The sequence below is a fragment of the Gorilla gorilla genome, chromosome 5 (genome assembly GCF_029281585.2).
Source record: "Gorilla gorilla gorilla isolate KB3781 chromosome 5, NHGRI_mGorGor1-v2.1_pri, whole genome shotgun sequence".
NCBI classification, from domain to species: domain Eukaryota; kingdom Metazoa; phylum Chordata; class Mammalia; order Primates; family Hominidae; genus Gorilla; species Gorilla gorilla.
In genome coordinates this window covers 35,476,490-35,497,147 of record NC_073229.2, presented here as the reverse complement: position 1 = coordinate 35,497,147, position 20,658 = coordinate 35,476,490, and the positions used below count along the sequence as shown (strand labels likewise).

General features: G+C 42.0%; 1 protein-coding gene across 8 annotated transcripts in view; it reads left to right on the top strand.

The window, feature by feature from the left end:
- The window catches only part of KIF13A (kinesin family member 13A), a 228,120-nt gene that overhangs the window by 191,577 nt on the left and 15,885 nt on the right, over positions 1-20,658 (top strand). For 5 of the 8 annotated variants that reach the window (XR_008680762.2, XM_055390678.2, XM_019029934.4 and 2 more), the window contains exons 24-34: positions 1,128-1,260; positions 1,436-1,582; positions 5,936-5,974; positions 7,952-8,051; positions 10,186-10,312; positions 12,125-12,180; positions 14,528-14,652; positions 14,923-15,099; positions 16,146-16,238; positions 16,717-16,869; positions 18,462-18,539. Coding sequence is in view for 7 of the 8 variants with exons in the window: in XM_055390678.2 (XP_055246653.1) it covers positions 1,128-1,260; positions 1,436-1,582; positions 5,936-5,974; positions 7,952-8,051; positions 10,186-10,312; positions 12,125-12,180; positions 14,528-14,652; positions 14,923-15,099; positions 16,146-16,238; positions 16,717-16,869; positions 18,462-18,539 (1,228 nt within the window). In the remaining variant the exon portion in view is untranslated. The remainder of the gene's footprint in view (positions 1-1,127; positions 1,261-1,435; positions 1,583-5,935; positions 5,975-7,951; positions 8,052-10,185; positions 10,313-12,124; positions 12,181-14,527; positions 14,653-14,922; positions 15,100-16,145; positions 16,239-16,716; positions 16,870-18,461; positions 18,540-20,658) is intronic. The other 3 variants (XM_019029938.4, XM_055390677.2, XM_019029937.4) reach the window with 1 other exon arrangement.

The following is a 20,658-nucleotide window of genomic DNA, read 5'->3' as shown; positions in this document are numbered from 1 at the left end:
AAAAAATTGTTTAAGTTGGACTTAATCAAAATTAAAAGCATGTGCTCATCAAAAGACCACTAGGAAAATGAATACACAAGCTGCAATCTGGGGGAGGACTGGCAGTTTCTTACCAAGTTGATCATTTGCCTCTTTTATGACCCAAGAATCCCACTCATAGGTATTTACCCAGGATAAATGAAAATGTAAGTCCACAAATAGAATTGTACACAATGTTCTTTTTTTTTTTTTTTTGAGATGGAGTCTTGTTCTGTCTCCCAGGCTGGAGTGTGCAGTGGTGTGATCTTAGCTCACTGCAACCTCCACCTCCTGGGTTCAAGTGATTCTCCTGCCTCAGCCTCCTGAGTAGCTGGGCTTACAGGCATGTGCTACCATGCCTGGATAACTTTTTTTTTTTTTTTTTTTGTATTTTTGGTAGAGACAGGGTTTCACCATGTTGGCCAGGCTGGTCTCAAACTCCTGACCTCAGGTGATCCACCCGCCTTGGCCTTCCAAAGTGCTGGAATTACAAGCTCGAGCCACCACACGCAGCCTATACAATGTTCATGGCAGTGTTATTCATGGTATCCCCAAATTGCAAATAACCCAAATATCCTTCAGTGAGTGAATGGGGATAAATTGGTATTATTCATAAATAAAGTATTACTCTGAATTAAAAAAGAAAAAAACTGTTTATATCCATATGGATGAATCTCAGAAACATTATGCTGAATGAAAGAAGCCAGACACAAGAATACATAATGTGTGATTCCATTTATTTGGAGTTCTAGAACAGGCAAAACTAATCTGAGAGTTACACAGTTGCTACGGGAATGTGGGGATTGAATGGGAATGCGTATGAGCAAACTTTCTGAGGTGATAGGGCAGGTTACACTCATATGTGCATTTCTCAAAACTCATCGAGCTCTATACTCAAGATGTGGACATTTCAGTCTACCTCAGTAAAATAAATAAAAAGAAACAATATGACCGGTTGGTTTTGAGAGTTAAATAAGGAAGTAACTTATACGAGATACATGGCACAGTGCCTAGCACATAGTAAGTGCTCAGTGAATGGTGGCTTATTACTATTACTAACAGTATCCCTGGACGATGACGCTCTTGCTTGTTGGAATGTGTTTCTGCAGGTGGAATGAAGTAACGCGAAGAATAGAAATGTGGATCTCCATATTAGAATTGAATGAGTTAGGGGAGTATGCTGCAGTGGAACTTCATCAGGCAAAAGATGTCAACACAGGAGGCATCTTTCAACTTAGACAGGTACTGAGTTTGTTTTGGGTTTTTTTTAATGTTTTCTCTCTGTTCCACTCTTACACATTGTTTCTGGGGATTTTCTAACTATTCGTATCTTTGTTCTCTAATCCTTTTCCCCTTCTTTATCCCGTTCCTTTTCATTATCATTCCTGGCACCCATACTCCTCCCCACCCTCTTCAGGGTCATTCCCGTAGAGTACAAGTCACGGTGAAACCTGTGCAGCATTCAGGGACACTGCCACTTATGGTTGAAGCCATCCTGTCAGTATCCATCGGCTGTGTAACTGCCAGGTCCACCAAACTCCAGAGAGGGCTGGACAGTTACCAGGTAAGACAAGCAGACTTAAAATAGTATTTAACAAAGCTTGGTTAATGCAGGTCCCAGGGGGACCTCTTTGCGAATATAACAGAACTCTTTGCCTTAACCGTAGATCTTCCCCCAGTTCACATTTCCATCCATTGCCTTTTTTCTAGCTTTAAAATCTGTTTGCTTAGTGTCAGTTAATAATAATTTTATTTATAAACACACGCATCCTAATGCTATAGTAGTCATTTACTTTAGGCAGATTTTATTTCATATCTGGCCCAAAATATGTTGTATCTTTGGCATTACTGCCTGACCTGATCCACTTTTTGGGTTTTTTTGTGTGTTTTTTTTTTTTAAAGATAGGGTTTTGCTTTGTTGCCCAGGTTGGAGTACAGTGGTGTGATCATGGCTCACTGCAGCCTTGACCTCCTGGGCTCAAACAGTCCTCCCATCTTAGCTTCTGAAGTAGCTGGGACTACAAGCACACATCACCACGCCCAGCTGATTCTTTTATTTTTTGTAGACAAGGGCATGTCATTCTGTTGCCCACACTGGTCTCAAATTCCTGGACTCAAGTGATCCTCCTGCCTCAGCCTCCCAAAGTGCAGGGATTACAGGCGTGAGCCACCGCGCCTGGCCACTTTCATTTATAGTGTAAAATTATTTTCATACACTGTCATAATAAACCAGTTCTTTGAAAGCTTTACTTATGTTTTTGTTAAAATTTGTCCTTATGATCATTTTTGCTCATTAAATCTTCATTTCCTAAACATTCTCATTTTAAAAATAAAAAGATGAAAACCTCTAAGAATTGATCTAAGAATTGATCATATTATCAGTCAGAACTATTCAGTACTCCATGAAAAGAATCTCTAAAATTAGGAACTTGGCCAGGTGCAGTTGCTCATGCCTGTAATCCCAGCACTTTGGGAGGCTGAGGTGGGAGGATCACTTGAGCCCAGGAGTTAGAGACCAGCCTGACCAACATGGCAAAACCCCGTCTCTACTAAAAATACAGAAAATTAGCCAGGTGTCGTGGTGCATGACTGTCGTCTCAGCTATTCAGGAGGCTGAGGCATGACAGTCATTTGAATCCAGGAGGCAGAGGCTGCAAGTGAGCCAAGATCATACCACTGCACTCCAGCCTGGGTGACAGAGGAAGGCTGTCTCAAAAAAAATAAAATTAGGATCTTGTCCCCCAGTAGCCTAAAAAAAAAAATGTGTGTGCTTCATTGAGTCCCCAGTTTACTACCAGATATGAATTAGGAACTGGGAAGAATCACTGTTAAATCTGCCTCCCTCACCGTCATGTGTGATCGGGAGCACTCTCCCTATCGTGCCGAGGAGAAAACATTTCTCTGGGGAGTCTGAGTGTAAGCCCAGCCAATCTTGAGGATGTTTTCTCTTCTATCTTAGTTTCCTTTTGGCTTCCTGGCTTTCAGGCAAAGTCTCTTCTGAAAGCTGAAAGTCAGTGCACAGACTGTTGAACTTCAAGGCAGTAATAGCTTTGTCAGACGCTGCCTTCCTTCTTCAAGCCCAAAATTCCCTCTAGCTCGGAACATCTGTCCACACTTCATTCAGAGTATGAGTGTAGGTGCAAGGACAGGGCTGCTGTGGTTTGGTAGGCTTCTCCACCAGACTTTTCCCTGTGTGTGTGCAGCCCGTGGAGCAGGAAATGGGATTGTAGGTATTCTCATAGCAGTTCAGTCCTTCACTTAGCCATCAACTTCTACGTGGCTGCACGGTCGAAAGAGAACACTAGACTTGGAGTCAGGAAACCTGGGTTCTTAAGTCTAGTTGAGCTTTACTAAATGGTTATCTTGGCTGGAAAATTTAAACTTTGAGTTCCCCTTTTCTCCAAACTGATGAAGTAGACTTAATAATCCTCTGAGGTCCCTGTCCACAATAAAATTTTGTGGCTTAATAAATCTCTGGTGTTCAATAAAAACATCGGCTGTGTGCTCCAAACTGTGACCTGCAGTATAAGTATATGGGTCATCAACTAACTAAATGTTCTCATTTGAGGAACGTTCCAAGGATCGACTATTTGCTGCTTTTTTTTTTTTTTTTTTTTTTTTTTTTTTTTTTTTTTTTTGAGTCTCACTCTGTCGCCTAGGCTGGAGTGCAGTGGTGCAGTCTTGGCTCACTGTAACCTCTGCCTCCTGGGTTCAAGCGATTCTGCTGCCTCAGTCTCCAGAGTAGCTGGGATTACGGGCACCTGCCAACGCGCCTGTCTAATTTTTGTATTTTTAGTAGAGATAGGGGTTTCATCATGTTGGCCAGGCTGGCCTTGAACTCCTGACCTCATGATCCACCCGCCTCGACCTCCCAAAGTGCTGGGATTACAGGTGTGAGCCACTGCGCTCAGTACTTTTTTTTTTTTTTTTTTTGAGACAGCGTCTCTCTCTGTCACCCAGGCTGGAGTGCAGTGGCACAATCTCGGCTCACTGCATCCTCCATCTCCCTGGTTCAAGCGATTCTCCTGCCTCAGCCTCCCGAGTAGCTGGGATTACAGGCCCGCACCACCACACCCAGCTAATTTTTGTATTTTTAGTAGAGACGGGTTTCACCATGTTGGCCAGGCTGATCTCGCATTCCTCACCTCAAATGATCCGCCTGCCTGGTCCTCCCAAAGTACTGGGATTACATGTGTGAGCCACCACACCCAGCAACTATTCACATTTTTTTAAAAACAGCTCTACCTCTGAGTTAAAACTGATTTTTGTCAAATTGTAAACTTTAAAATATTAGCCTTTCCCTGGTGCTATGTGCTCTTTAAGAGCATAGTGCTTAAAATTTGGACTGTAACTATTTTAAAGGCTTTTTTTTTCTTTGCTGCCATGTTCCAGGTCACGTCTGTTAAGTGTTTTTGTTGTTGACACAGTGTTTTAGAATTCTTCTGATGCAAAAAAAAAAAAAAAAAAGAATTAATTCTCATGCAGTAGCTGAAACCAATGCAGAATATGCTGGTTTTGCAACAATTTCATGTCATGAATGCTTAGGCCAATTTTCAGTTAATAGAACTACCTCCATAGTTTAAAAAGTTATGATAAATTAGAGCCATTTGTTCTTTTACATTAATAGGAAGCATTAGTTCAAGATAAATTACTTCAGGATTAGGATTACATTTAATAAGTTAGTCATATAACTGATAATGGTGGTTACCAAACTAAAAAAAAAAAAGTTCATTTTGAAGTATATATGAAAATAATTTTGACTATATTCTTAAAGCACTTTTTAGTCATAAATCTAAATTAAGGGATTCTGGGTTCTCGTTTATAAGGAAAACTTTTTTCTACCAAGACCCTTTTGTTTTCAACGTGATTACTTTGTTTTGCCAAATGTTTTTGCAAAAATTGTTTATTTATTTATTTTACAATGTTGCCCTGTGTTTGGGACAGTTATGATTCTTTCAAGTGATTGTTATGGTCAATAGAGAGTACTGACCAATCCTTATATTCCAAATAGTATGCTGTTGCTTTTATTTCAACAGTATAGTACAGACCCTTGTATGTATATAGCCTGAGGTTGCCCCAGCTTTCCCCTGGGATGATTGCATCAGGGAAGACGGCTGAAGTTGGAGACCTCAGACATGGCTTACAGTTCTGACCTGCCATTATCTGTGTGGTCCTAAGGTTAAATCATTTCATCCTTTAAGGCTTAAAGGATGTTTGCCTCATTGCTCAAACTGAGATTGGGCAAGAGAATGTTCCCTGTAGTTTTGCCATTCTGTCTTCCTAAGCCTATCTCAAATCTCAGTCAAATAGTCTACCCCAAAATACATATCAGCTGTCTGTATGACAGTGGTATAAGGCCTGGCCCAATTATGTTGGTTCCTATCTCCAGCTAAGAGATTTCTTATTTTTATTTTATTTTTTTGGAGACAAGGTCTTGCTCTGTTGCCCAGGCTGAGGTGGAGTGGTGTAATCAGAGCTCACTGCAGCCTCCATCTCCTCCGCTCAAGTGATGCTCCCACTTTAGTCTCCCAGGTAGCTGGGAATACAGTTGCACACTACCAAATCCAGCTAATTTTTTAAAATTTTTTGTACAGATGGGGTCTTGCTATTGTTGCCCAGGCGGGTCTCAAACTTCTAGCTTCAAGAGATCCTCCTGCCTCAGCCTCCCAAAGTGTTGGGATTATGGGCATGAGCCCAGCCAAGTTTTTATGTTTCAGTGACTCTTTATGTGAAAAATTCTTTATAGACAAGTGAATTAAATCCATTTTACCTTTTTTGAGATTCAATTTAGTGTTTTATTTTGCTTATGTTAGGTAAGCTGTCCATTTTAATGTGTGTTAAGCTTAAATAATTATTTTCCCTGTATGCGGTTTGAAAAACAAAATGCTTGTCCTTTGTGTTTATTTTTTCCTACCAGAGAGATGATGAGGATGGTGATGATATGGATAGTTATCAGGTATTGCTACTGCTGTCAATCCTGTGGCATGGGGCACAGCTACTGCTAATTGCCAGCATTCGCAAAGCAGAGGCCAGGGAGGAGGAAGGAGGGCCCTAGAGCGAGCATATGCAGTTTTTCACTTGCTTTTGATTTGCTTTATATGTATTCAAACACAATATTATTTCTATAGATGCCTTGTCAGTTCAAAATTTATAACTAAATATTGCCTTTTTGCTATGCCATCTCGATTTACTGGCTTATTGCTAAGCAAGACCATTATCACTGTATTAAAATGGATGATCTGGAGACTGATTTGAGTAATAATAAAACTCCTGTCTCCTGCAAATTAATTAACTAATTAATTAATTTGAAAAATGGATGATCTTAAAATATTGCAATTATCCATCCATAATCTTTTAGATAGACTCTTATCTTTCCCATGCTAAAGTGCATTCTGCTCCTTATATCCAAGAGCTAATATTGTTGTAATATGCCATTTTACTTTACAAGACTTTTGCTGAATAAGAAAATTGGAGACATTTTATGCACATAATTGTGTTTTGTTTAGCCAGCTTTCTTTTCTCATTTGGGTCACACTTAGTTCTCCATAACCTATAGAATTTAAATCTCAGCTTTTTCTGGTTGGGAATCTAGAAAAAATATATAGATGTGCAAATTGAGATTGTACCTAGTCAGCACTGACTGGCCTGATATCATGGAGTGTGGGGTTACGTACAAATAGTCAAAGCAGCAAACCAAGATGAAGCTTTCTGGGTTCGGTTCCCAGTCTTTGTACGGATTCTCCACACACATCTTCAAAGGGTGTTTTCCCAGTGTGCCTTCCTACATGTAAAATGTGGGTACAGTGGCTGGGCGCGGTGGCTCACGCCTGTAATCCCAGCACTTTGGGAGGCCGAGGCAGGTGGATCACAAGGTCAGGAGTTCAAGACCAGCCTGGCCAACATGGTGAAACCCCGTCTCTACTAAAAATACAAAAATTAGCTGGGCGTGGTGGCGCGCGCCTATAATCCCAGCTACTCGGGAGGCTGAGGCAGGAGAATCGCTTAAACCTAGGAGGCAGAGGTTGCAGTGAGCCGAGATTGTGCCACTGCACTCCAGCCTGGGCGACGAGCGAAACTCTGTTTCGGGGAAAAAAAAATGTGGGTACACTGTTGGTAAAGTTTCAGAGGTCCAAGGGATCTATTCTTGATGTAACGTCTTAAGTCTTAAACTAGAATTAGGCAAGTCAAAGAGCATTTTTAATAGAATTGATGGATTTTCTTTCCCTACTCATAATTCCACGAAGAAAAACCTTTAAGGGAAATATCAGTATCCCCTTGAATCTCAGCAATGCCATTGACTAACGTCCTGCGGCTGTTTGTGCGCTTCCTGGCACGTTTTTCACAGTGCAGTCCAATGGCTGCCTAGGGGATTTCTTAAAGCATGTCTGACTGCATGTTGCGGTTTGCATGGGAGATTTTTGGTTAGCCTCGTGGTGGTTGGAAGTAAAATGTTTGTGGCAAGTTTGAAAAGTTCTCTGCTGACCTACTCTTTGCATTTCAGAAAATCTATGTTATCAGACCACTGAACTATGGTCATTTTCCATTCCATTTGTTGTTACTTGGTTTGGGCTCTGTTCATGCTGTCCTTCTGTTTGGGATCACAAATCCTGCAATGAATAGCTACAATTTAAATATACATACACTCATTGTAAAAAAAATCTGACAGCTGGTATAGTTTGAGCTTGTCTTGCTTTTAAGTATAATTATCCTTTTGGAGATCCAGGGGCTCCGATTTCTGGGTAACAGCATCCTTGATCAACATGCAGTGTTACTGAGGCCTCTCTGCTTTCTTGCATATTAATCACACAGCGATGTTCAACAGCTTTTCCTAATGAAAAATTTCCTAGTTGATTTAAACATCTTTTAAAAAAAGAAAGAAAGAAATCGTTGTCTGTGCAGTCTACAGGAAAATATTTTCCCTCCCTGATGTTAGGAAGAAGACTTAAACTGCGTAAGGGAGAGGTGGTCAGATGCACTCATTAAACGACGAGAATACTTGGATGAACAGATAAAAAAAGTCAGCAATAAAACAGGTATGTGAGATCAAACTCTTTTTTGGGGAGTAGCTTTTTCACTTTTACACAATGACAGTAGGTCGTTTTCTTCCCCTAACTGGACAGTAGTATCTTATTTTTGTTGTTGTCGTTGTTGTTGTTTTAAGACAGGGTCTCACTTTGTCACCCAAGCTGGAGTGCAGTGGCAGGATCATATCTCACTGCAGCCTGTAACTCCTGGCCTCAAGAGATCCTCCTGCCTCAGCCTCCTGATTAGCTGAGACCACAGGCACAAGCTACCACTCCTGGCTAATTTTTAAATGTTTTGTAGATGGGGTCTCACTTTGTTGCCCAGGCTGGTCTCAAACTCCCGGACTCAAGTGATCCTCCCACTTCAGCCTCCCAAACTGCTGGAATTGCAGGTGTTAGCCACTGCACCCAGCCTGTTTAGTTTTGTGAACTTGTAACAATTATAGACATCAGTCAATCATATTATACATTGTTGGTTTAAGAGGCCTCCAAATTTGAAAGTAGTAAGTTTTCATAAACCTCAGAATTATCTCATAAAACTGTGACATTAAATGTCAAATTCAAATTTCGTTTTGATGAACACAAATGTGATCAATACCACTATGTCAATACAAGGTACTTTAGGCACCAGGACCTAGGACATACAGCAGCTGAAGGGTCACTTCTGAAACCAAACCACTTAGCAGGTCAGCACCTATCCACTGTTGGGCCATTGCCATGCACTCCGCTGGTTCAGGGTGGCCCCTGCAACTCTATTCACTGCCACTCAGCTCCAAGGGTGCAGTTTGCTTATGCTAGCAGTGGCCACTTGGATTCTAGAGTAGAAATATGCACTTAAAATCCTTAGTCTGTCATCCAGACATCATGGTCCACTCACGGTGCTTGGTTCTGCAGCCAAGAACATACACATCATGCATGTTAATCCATTTCATGTAGAAGCTAGCAGAAAGTCTCCCTCAGGAAAACACCTTGGCTCAACATGTGATGTTGCCTTGTGTGTGTGCTCAGGCTGCTAATGAAAACTCACTTTGACTGTACCCAGGGAGCCCCAGAGTTGAATTATAAATAAGAGGATTTCAAAGTATATCAGATAAAATCCCTTTCATGATAAGCCTCAAGGAAAATAAAGGTGATTTTACAGAGTAAGGTATATGGTGGGTTTTTTATTTTTTTATTTTTATTTTTGAGATGGAGTCTCCCTCTGTCGCCCAGGCTAGAGTGCAGTGGCATGATCTTGGCTCACTGCAACCTCCTCCTCCCGGGTTCAAGCAATTCTCCTGCCTCAGTCTCCTGAGTAGCTGGGACTACAAGGCGCCCACCACCACACCTGGCTAATTTTTGTATTTTTAGTGGAGACAGAGTTTTACCATATTGGTCAGGCTGGTTTTGAACTCCTGACCTCAGGAGATCTGCCCACCTCAGCCTCCCAAAGTGCTGGGGTTACAGCCGTGAGCCACTGTGCCCGGCCTATGGTGTTTTTTAATCCTGTCTTTGTAACATCATGTATAGTTCTATAAAGCAGTGTCACATCCGTATTTCATTTGATCCTTCCAGCAAGTACATGAAGTAGACACGACTTCTTTTATCCCTGTTTGACAGGTTAGGGAGACTCATCTGTTGGATAACTTCCCCAAATTACAGAACCAGTAAGATAACCTCAGTCTCATAATTGCTGTTCCAATGCTCTTTCTGCTATTTCTGGCTTACAGTTCCTTAAATTGGTGTTGAAGCCCCTCTTAGCTCCCTATGCATGCTCTTGCTTGAACTTCAAAGACTCAAATCCATTTTAGGGACATAGTGGATGGTTAAGCCACTTATAGATAGCACTGAATGAAATCTGTTTATTGTTTTTGTTTGCTTGTTTTTTGAGACAGGGTCTCTTGTCTGTTGCCCAGGCTTTAGTACAGTAACGTGATGATAGCTCACTGTAGCCTTGAACTCCCAGGCTCAAGTGATCTTCCCACCTCAGCTGCCTGAGTATCTGGGACTACAGACATGCGTACCACCACCCTGCCCAACTATTTTTTTTTTTTTGGTAGAGATGGGGTCTCACTATGTTGCCCAGGCCGAAATCTATTCCTTGTAAACTGAGAAGTCATACTTTCTCTCTTGTTGGCATTGATCTCCTCATTTTTTTCTGCAGAGAAAACAGAGGACGATGTGGAGCGGGAAGCCCAGCTTGTGGAGCAGTGGGTAGGGCTGACTGAGGAAAGGAATGCTGTGCTGGTGCCAGCCCCAGGCAGTGGGATTCCTGGGGCACCTGCCGACTGGTAAGGCTGCCCTCCCTTCTGTGCAGACCTGGGGAGATGGTACAGGTTGCCTGTGGCAAGAGCCATGCAAGAGACTTTCCAGGATTGTCACAGAAAATGCCAACCAGCTGAACTACTTAGGGAATGTCCACTCATCTCTAATGCTTCCATCCCTTTTTTTCCTTCCCCACCGAAGCCAACTTTCTCCCACAGGAAGCGAGAGAGCATTGATTACCTGGCCAGAAATCATATACCACTCCTCTGTTCCTCTGCATAAGCAACTTGGACATTGTTCCCTGATGTCCAGAAACTCTTTTATCTTGGCTGGAAAGTATTTGAGTAGGACAGAAAATATATTACTGGAGCTATTTTTTTGGTAGTATTGTGAGAATTAGAGATAATGTATATAAAATACCTTATATATGATAATACTATCTTGTATATTGTAATGTGTATAAAATACCTTTCATACCCATTCATTAAATCCTAGCTGCTGCTGCTTATTCTCATTGTCATTTTTATTATAACATATCCAGGGCATTTAAGAGAAATCAGATTCCTTTTGAACACAGAATGTACATGCCCAGATAGTCTTTTTTGAACAGGCATAGAAACATTAGTGATAATACCTGCATCTCTAATGATAAAGGGAAAGGTAATCAGTTTCGTGGTCTGTTTTCTGAAACTAGAGACTCTGAATCTGCAGGCACATAATTCATAACCTGATGTTTCTCCCTGCAGTTCCTGCTGTTGTGCTGGAATCCTGTAGGTCTCTTGCGGTAATTCTGCCAGCCACTTCTTATAGACAGCCTACTCACCCCCATCTTGTTCTGGCCCCCAAAGCCCTCTCTAGACAGTTCGTCTCCTTACTTCAGTCTCTCTCGTGTAAAGTGTTTTCAAACTTCAGATCATCTTGAGTGTTTGTAACATCTAGGCCTGGGTGTCATCCCTAGTTATTTTGATTCAGAAGAGAAGGGAAGGACCCACGACTCTTCTTTTTTTATTTTTTTAAATAAGAATTTGCGTTTCTAAAGGGACTCTTCACTTTAAGAGGCCTCTGAGGCAGTGCTGATGCAGCTGGGCAAGTTGGGTTTTTTTGTTTGTTTTTTGTTTTTTTGAGACAGGGTCTCACTCTGTTTCCCAGGCTGGAGTACCAGTGGCACGATCTTGGTGCACTGCAACCTTGATCTCCCAGGTTCAAGCCATCCTCCCACCTCCCAAGTAGCTGGGACCACAGGCCTGTGCCACCACACCCAGCTAGTGTTTTGTTTTGTTTTTTATAAGACAAGGTCTCCCTGTGTTGCCCAGGCTGGTCTTGAACTCCAGTCCTCAAACCATCCTCCTGCCTTTGCCTCCCAAAATGCTGGGATTACAGGCATGAGCCACCGTGCCCGTCCCTGGGCCAGTTTTTGATAAAACACTGCTTGGTCTCTTCTGTACACAACCCTCCCTCCTTTCACACATCTTTCATTCTGTCCTTTGAGCTTTGAGCTTTTGTTTACTTCCTCTAGGCTCTGATCCTGTCCCGTTACCACCCTAACAACATCCCCCCTTCCCTTTACCTCTCATGAGAATTATTTTTAGAAAGGCTTAAAATCATCTTTGTTTCAATTAATTACATGTAACTCATATAACTGGAAGTTCTTTTATGTAAGTCGTATAATTCCCATGATTTATGTCTACAGGGAAGTCAAGAAATATGAAAGTATTTCATTAGTGGAAACTGCATCTCCACCATGGTTCTCTTTGCTTCCACAGCTCTGTGGTGTTTTGTCAGCTAACAAGATGTAAAATACATATTTTGTTATGATTAAATGTTGTTATTAAATTTAGGATCCCACCTCCTGGAATGGAAACCCACATACCAGTTCTCTTCCTCGATTTGAATGGTAAGTAGACACTTAAAGTCACAGGGATTATTGTATTTAATTAAGGTTTGTAATCTATTCAGATTCACATTATTTTGATCCTTAAATCACTCTTCTAATCTTTCATGTGCCAAATTGGGTGACATTTTTGTTCTCATTAAATGTATATAAGCATGATATGTGGATAATCAAAAAAAGAGCACGTAGGGTGATTGAGAACTGCATGCACGAGCATTAGCGCAGTTGCTCTGAAACAGTGGACATAGAAATTACCCTGGAAAGTAATCACCCCTAGAGATTCTGAGTCTTTAGGCTTGGCAAGGGCCTATGAATCTGCATCTCTGACTAGTGCCCTTAACTCTCCTCAAATAGTTTTGATGGCAGAAGTGATCACACTATAACCCTGCCTTAGGGGTTGTCCTTCATATTGCAATTAGATGGAACCTGGGCAAGTCTAGAACAATGGTTTCCAATGTGCTTTAGCAGAACAATCCTTTCCTAAACGAAATATTAACTGGAACTCCATGTGTAGAAAACAACGGCAGAGTTGCTGAGTTTGCAGTGGGCAGGATCCTGGTAGATCCTTTGGCAGGGCCCTAGGGCTCCTCAAAACACAGCCTGAAAACCTCTGTTCTAGAAGGAAGCCCAAAATAATGGATGGAAGACACAGGGAGGGTGGCTTTGGCTCTTCATGTGAAGAATTTTTTTTTTAAAGCCTAGATGTTGAATGTATGCCTCATAAGATAGTGAGTTCCCTGTCATAGGAGGTATATAAACAAAGACTAGTTGGCCATTTACAGAGATTTGTGAGGGGCGAACCCCATATTGGTTAGGATGTTGGAAGAAGATAATCTTCATATTTCTCCCAAGTGCTCAGAACTTTGATTCTAAATTGATTTCACCGCTAAAATCTCTAATTGATAGTAAGTTATTAAGTAGGACAACAAACCTAACAGTTTACAGGAGGAATTGACCTCAGAAAGCAACAAAATTCTAAGATTTGTTTTGTTTTGTTTTGTTTTGTTTTGTTTTGTTTTGTTTTGAGACAGAGTCTCACTCTGTCACCCAGGCTGGAGTACAGTGGCATGATGTCAGCTCACTGCAACCTCCGCCTCCCGGGTTCAAGCAGTTTTCTACCTCAGCCTCCCAAGTAGCTGGGATTACAGGCACCCACAACCATGCCTGGCCAATTTTTGTATTTTTAATAGAGACGGGGTTTCATCATCTTGGCCAGGCTTGTCTTGCACTCCTGACCTCGTGATCCACCCAGCTCGGCCTCCCAAAGTTCTGGGATTACAGGCGTGAGCCACTGCGCTCAGCCTCTGAAGTGTGTTTAATGAATATATTTGTACCTAGGACAACAAAGAATATATTCATTCCATCTTATAGGAGACTCACAAGGCAACTTTTTGGCTCCTGTTGTATTTTTAAAGAATAAAAGCAGCCGGGTGCGTTGGCTCATGCCTGTAATCCCAGCACTTTGGGAGGCTGAGGCGGGTGGATCATGAGGTCAAGAGATTGAGACCATCCTGGCCAACGTGGTGAAACCCCATCTGTACTAAAAATACAAAAATTAGCTGGGCATGGGGGTGCACACCTGTAGTCCCAGCTGCTCGGGAGGCTGAGGCAGGAAAACCGCTTGAACTTGGGAGGCAGAGGTTGCAGTGAGCCAAGATCACACCACTGCACTCCAGCCTGGGCTACAGAGCAAGACTCCATCTCAATAAAAACAAAAAAAGAATAAAAGCTGTGGGGCACGATGAGCTTATGCCTGTAATCCCAAGGCTTTTGGAGGACAATGCAGGAGGACTGCTTGAGTTCAGGAGTTGGAGACCAGCCTGGGCAACAAAGCTGGACTCCACCCCTACAGAAAATTTTACAAATTAGCCAGGCATAGTGGTGTGTACCTGTAGTACTAGCTACTCAGGAGGCTGAGGTGGGAGGATCTCTTGAGCCCAGAAGTTCAAGGCTGCAGTGAGCTATGATCAGGCCGTGCACTCAAGCATCAGCAACAGAGCAAGACCTTGTCTCAAAAAAAAAAAAAAAAGCCAAGTACAGTGGCTCACCCCTGTAATCCCAGCACATTGGGAAGTCAAGGCAGGAAGATTCATTGAGCCTAGGAGTTCAAGACCAGACTGGACAACATAGTAAGACCTCATCTCTATTAAACATAATGATTTTTTAAAAAAGAAAAAAGCTGTTGTGAGTCTTGGAGTCTCTATTTCAACTGCAGGATAAGGAATGAAAGAAAAAATAAAAACGTGTTATGTGTAAACTTCAACTGTAAAAAGCATATATTTAAATTTTTGGTGTTTGCTTAAAAACTGACTTTTCCCTACTGTTTTTTCTGCGCTCCTGATGTGGTTAGCGGATGACCTCAGTGCCAATGAGCAGCTTGTTGGCCCCCATGCATCCGGCGTGAACTCCATCCTGCCCAAGGAGCATGGCAGCCAGTTTTTCTACCTGCCCATCATAAAGCACAGTGATGATGAGGTAATTAACCCCCAAGTTTCTCTTAAAAGGCTTCAGATTAGCACACAAGGCTTGTGGGCCTGCTCACTAAACTGCTATGGTTTGCTTTGGGGAAAAAGACCGGGGACTTTAAAAAATAGAACATTTGTGTTGCTGTTTAAAAAAGGTGAGGAAAGAAATCTCTTTGATTACAGTGAGTTGAATTTATTCTCTTTCTCTTGTATGTCCTGTAAAACTGCTACATCTGACTTGTGTCTTGTTTCCATCTCCTCATCATTCCCCAACTCCTAGGTTTCAGCCACAGCCTCTTGGGATTCCTCGGTGCATGATTCTGTTCACTTGAATAGGGTCACACCACAGAATGAAAGGATTTACCTAATTGTGAAAACCACAGTTCAACTCAGCCACCCTGCTGCTATGGAGTTAGTATTACGAAAACGAATTGCAGCCAATATTTACAACAAACAGGTAATAATGGGGCCTGATTCTGCCATTCTGGCTCTGAGCTCAAAAGATTTTTCCCTCTCTCTATCACAAAGCAGTGTTTTTTGGTGCTATGATGTGCAAAACATGACCATCCTGGCCAAGTTATAGTCTGATTCTCATTTATCCAAGGTAGTGGGCATTAGGATAGCAGAAGAGGTCAATGTCATCCAGTAAGGGCAGTTTCACCTTGACTGATTGGAGAGGTGTAATCCTACCAGGCAGTGGAGCTGTGATATTTCACTGTTTGAAAAGTAGAAAAACTGAGGCTGAGAGATTAAGTGCCAGGTCCAAGCAAGTGAGTGACAAAACCAGCACAAAAGGCAGACTCCAAACAAATCCCTATCCTACTGCTTTGACGGATCCCATCTCAAAGGTGCTGTCAGTGAAACTGATCCTCTCCAGTGCTGTTCTAGCCATCTCAGGAAAGACTGATTAAGCCCTGGAGAGATCACAGGAAGGCAGCAGATGGGAGAGAGAAGCAACCGCAGAAATCCTGAACATGCTGCAGATTCTGTAGTCGAATTCCCAACTAACAGCTGGACGTTAGTATCTCTTGGGGTTGGAGACAGGGATTCTTAGCTTCAGTTTTTTCTGTTATGCTGAGTATTGTGCATTTCAAAAACATAGTAACTTGTAATGCTTTTACAATTATAAAATACAAAATAACTGGCTGGGCGCGGTGGCTCACGCCTGTAATCCCAGCACTTTGAGAGGCCGAGGTGGGCGGATCACGAGGTCAGGAGATCGAGACCATCCTGGCTAACACGGTGAAACCCCGTCTCTACTAAAAATACAAAAAAAAAAAAGTTAGCCAGGTGAGGTGGCGGGCGCCTGTAGTCCCAGCTACTCGGGAGGCTGAGGCAAGAGAATGGCGTGAACCCCAGGGGGCGGAGCCTGCAGTGAGCCGAGATCGCGCCACTGCCCTCCAGCCTGGGCGACAGCGAGACTCCATCTCAAAAAAAAAAAAAAATACAAAATAACTTACATTTGTCACATAGCTTAATACAGCTTTTTTTTTTTTCTACTAGAGTTTCACGCAGAGTTTGAAGAGGAGAATATCCCTGAAAAATATATTTTATTCCTGTGGTGTAACCTATGAAATAGTATCCAATATACCAAAGGTAAAATATATGCTACTTTAGGCCGGGCGCAGTGGCTCATGCCTGTAATCCCAGCACTTTGAGAGGCCGAGGCGGGTGGATCACCTGAGGTCGGGAGTTTGAGACCAGCCTGACCAACACGGAGAAACCCTGTCTCTACTAAACATACAAAATTAGCTGGGCATGGTGGCGCATGCCTGTAATCCCAGCTACTCAGGAAGGCTGAGGCAGGAGAATCGCTTGAACCTGGGAGGCAGAGGTTGCAGTGAGCCGAGATCGCGCCATTGCACTCCAGCCTGGGCAACAAGAGCGAAACTCTGTCTCAAAAAAAAAAAAAAATATATATATATATATATATATATACTACTTTAAAAAATATCAGTATCTAAATAATGGAGAATGTGTTCATTCTCCAGACTTCTAAAACGTTTTCTCACCACACTTTGGATGAAAACGTTGTTCACATCAAAGTATTGTCACTTCCTTCCTGTCCTCGTAGGCAACTGAGGAGATAGAGGACCGGGAAACGCTGGCTCTCCTGGCAGCAAGGAGTGAAAACGAAGGCACGTCAGATGGGGAGACGTACATTGAGAAGTACACTCGAGGCGTGCTGCAGGTGGAAAACATTCTGAGTCTTGAACGGCTCCGGCAGGCAAGTAACTGAATATCTGGACCGAGGATGAAAGCACCAGCCTTCACCCCCAATGGACAGATATGAATTTACTTACCAAACACCTCACTAAATCTATCAGAGAAGGAGCACTTGAGCCATCTCTATTGAAAGGACTCTGGCAAAATAGTAACCAAAATAAAAATAATGACTAACTTTTATTGAATAATCCCTACTTGCCAAGCACTGAGCCTGAGTAATTTAGATATATTATTTCATTTAATCTTCAAAATAACCCCCTGAGGTAAGTACTGTTGAAATCCCCATTTTCAAATGAGAAAATTGAGGCTGATAGAAGTTAGCTAACTCACCCATGGTTACACAGCTAGGAAGTGGTACAAAGTCGGATGTAAAGCCAAATAGCTTGACTCCAAAGCGCATATGCTTAAATACAGACTTACTATCTCCCTAATTTTTAGACCCGAGTTAACTTTTGAGGTGACGACAGGTCATTCAAGTGAAAATAATCCACTAAGTAATGCAACTACAAGATAAGATATGTCATTTCATAGGAGCAATAGTTGACATTATTGGGGGAGGTGTTGATTAATAGGAGGAATGTAATTGGCATCTGTCAGAAAAATCTTCCCTTAGTGGAAATCCCACCTGAATTGCTGCATGAGTAAAATACAAACAGCATCACACTTCATTGTCATTTTGCAAATGAGATACATAGTTAGAAGTACCTCTTCTACATTTTCTCTGTCCACCTGTATAAAAATTTCACAACATAAATGTCTTCCATTCTGCTGTTTTCCTGGTTTTATTTATTTATTTGTTTATTTATTTTTGAGACAGAGTCTTGCTCTGCCGCTCAGGCTGGAGTGCAGTGGCACAATCTCAGCTCACTGCAACCTCTGCCTCCCGGGTTCAAGCAATTGTACTGCCTCAGCCTCCCAGATAGCTGGAACCACAGGCACCCACCACCACGCCCAGCTAATTTTTGTATTTTTTAGTAGAAACAGGGTTTTACCATGTTGGTCAGCTGGTCTCGAACTCCTGTCTGTGATCCACCTGCCTCAGCCTCCCAGAGTGCTGGGATTATAGACATGAACCACCACACCCTGCAGTTTTATTTATCTTAAAAAACAATTTTTGATAAATTGCTAAGCAAATAATAATAAGTGGATAAAATAATATTTCAGTTTTATAAATGTGTGTGTATGTAGAACTGATGCAGTCTATATTTAAATCTATAAATAAACATATGTTACTTTTATAATTAGAATAAAAAATAAAGTAATGGCCGGATGCGGTGGCTCACGCCTGTAATCCTAACACTTTGGGAGGCCGACGTGGGCAGATTGCCTGAGCTCAGGAGTTCGAGACCAACCTGGGCAACATGGTGTAACCCCGCCTCTACTAAAATACAAAAAAAAATTAGCCGATTGTGGTGGCGTGCACCTGTAGTCCCAGTTACTCGGGAGACTGAGGCAGGAGAATTGCTTGAACCTGGGAGGCAGAGGTTGCAGTGAGCGGAGATCGCGTCACTACACTCCAGCTTGGGCAACAGAGTGAGACTCTGTCTCTGGGGGGAAAAAAAAAGTGTTATTTTCAAATTATTATGTTTACAGGCCGTCACGGTCAAAGAAGCACTTTCCACCAAAGCCCGGCACATTCGGAGGAGCCTCAGTACACCAAATGTTCATAATGTAAGTGCATCCTGCCAAGGATCTGCTCCTATGTGACATGTCTCAGGCTCTGGGGTGGGGGAAGGTGGGGTTCACACAGTGGCAGTAGAGCTTATGGCACTGGTGTGGGCATCCCAAAGTGTAGCCTGCTTCTCTGTACCAGGGACACACACCAGGCAGCACAGTTGTCTAAGACTGAGCCATTTGTTCAATCTTATGAATTCCTGTTCAGCAAGTTATCTCCTTGAAAGAAGTTCCTTAAGATATAAATTGAGTTTAGTTGGTTACAGATGGTGGAGTCAGCTATGAATACTTGCACCCGAGTCCCTGGATGCTGGCTGCTCCAGGGTCAGTTTTTGTGCCCATTCTAGCTGCCCTGGTGGATCTGAGTCTGCCACCATCAGTGTGATAAGGAGTCAGCCACTGCATGTAGGCACTCTTGGAGTCCCTAGTTGTTCCTTTGACCATTTTCGTTATTTTTCTCAACCAGTTCATCTAGAAAATCCAATTGACAGAAACTGATCCTAGCAGGGGGTACACTGTCACAGAGGGATAGGACAGATTAGTGCATGGAGCACTTCTAAGCAGCCACTTCCCAGAAGCAGCTGAGTAGAAGTAAGGTCTTTCCAAGGAAAAACACAGGCTTATTTGCCTTCCTGTTCTCCAGAATTGCCAGAAAATTATTTAAAACATGGTGGCCACTTACAAAAATTGTCCTACAGTGGGCTACAGAGCAAATCCCAGTAATTATTATCACACAGATTACTTCTTCTGACCACAATGCATTTATTAGAAATAGATAAGAGAGACTCATATAGTTGTAAATTGAAAAACGCTTTTCATGAACTCATTTCTCAAAGAAGAAATTATGATGGAAATTAGGATGTATTTAGAACTAAATGAGAATAAAAATGATGCATAGATCAGTGTTTGTGCGATGCAGTTAAAGTGGTACCTAGAAATTATTAGCCCTAAATTCCCTATAATTCTGTATAAAGCAGAATACTAGACAGTAGAAAAAATGAGAGAGTGAGGGCTACTATTAGGAAATGTATAGCTCTTATATTAAAAAGTAGAGTAAAAAAGAATTAGGTAAACATCTAGCTTAAAAAGTAAAGAACATCGGGCACGGTGGCTCACGCTTGTAATCCCAGCACTTTGGGAGGCTGAGGTGGGCAGATCACCTGAGGTCGGGAGTTCGAGACCAGCCTGACCAACATGGAGAAACCCGGTCTCTACTAAAAATACAAAATTAGCTGGGCATCGTGGCAGGTGCCTGTAATCCCAGCTACTCGGGTGGCTGAGGCAGGAGAATCGCTTGAACCCAGGAGGTGGAGATTGCAGTGCACCGAGATTGCTCCACTGCACTCCAGCCTGGGCAACAAGAGTGAAACTCTGTCTCAAAAAAAAAAGTAAAGAAAAACTGCTTATGAAGTAATCTAAAAAAAAAATATTTTTTTCAACCTCAATCTGATCAAGTAAAGTCTTTGGGAAGCCAAGGCAAGAGGATTGCTTGAGGCCAGGAATTTGAGACCAGCCTGGGCAACATAGCGAGACCTCATAACCTGATGTTATGCCAACAAATGTAAAAGCTTAAATAAAATGGAAATGTCCTGTAAAAACTGAATCAAGAAGAAATAGAAAACCTGAATACAGCTATCACCAAAAAGAAGGACTATACTAAAATAATGACTATTACTATGCTCATTGATGAGAATTCACAGTATCAAAAAATTGGCATGTCCTTAAGCTAATCATTCTCAACAGAATTTTTTGTAAGATTTGATAAGCTGATTCTAAAACCTGTATGGAAAAGCAGTCAAAATATACTCCTGTACAACCCAGAGATTACATCCCTTAGATATATACTCTAGAGATTCTCATAAATATACAGGTTGTATTTAGAATTAAATGATACTAAAAATAGTACACATATCAATACTTGACTAGACTATTGAATAAGACCATATATAGTAAGATACCACTTATGTGAAGTATAAAATATGCAAAATAATGTTAACTATTGGTTATGAGTATATACACATACAATTATATAAAACTTGTATGGGAATAATAAACCCCAAATTGAGAGTAGTCACTACTCCTGGAGAGGGAAGAAAGAGGAGGAGAAGAATGAAGA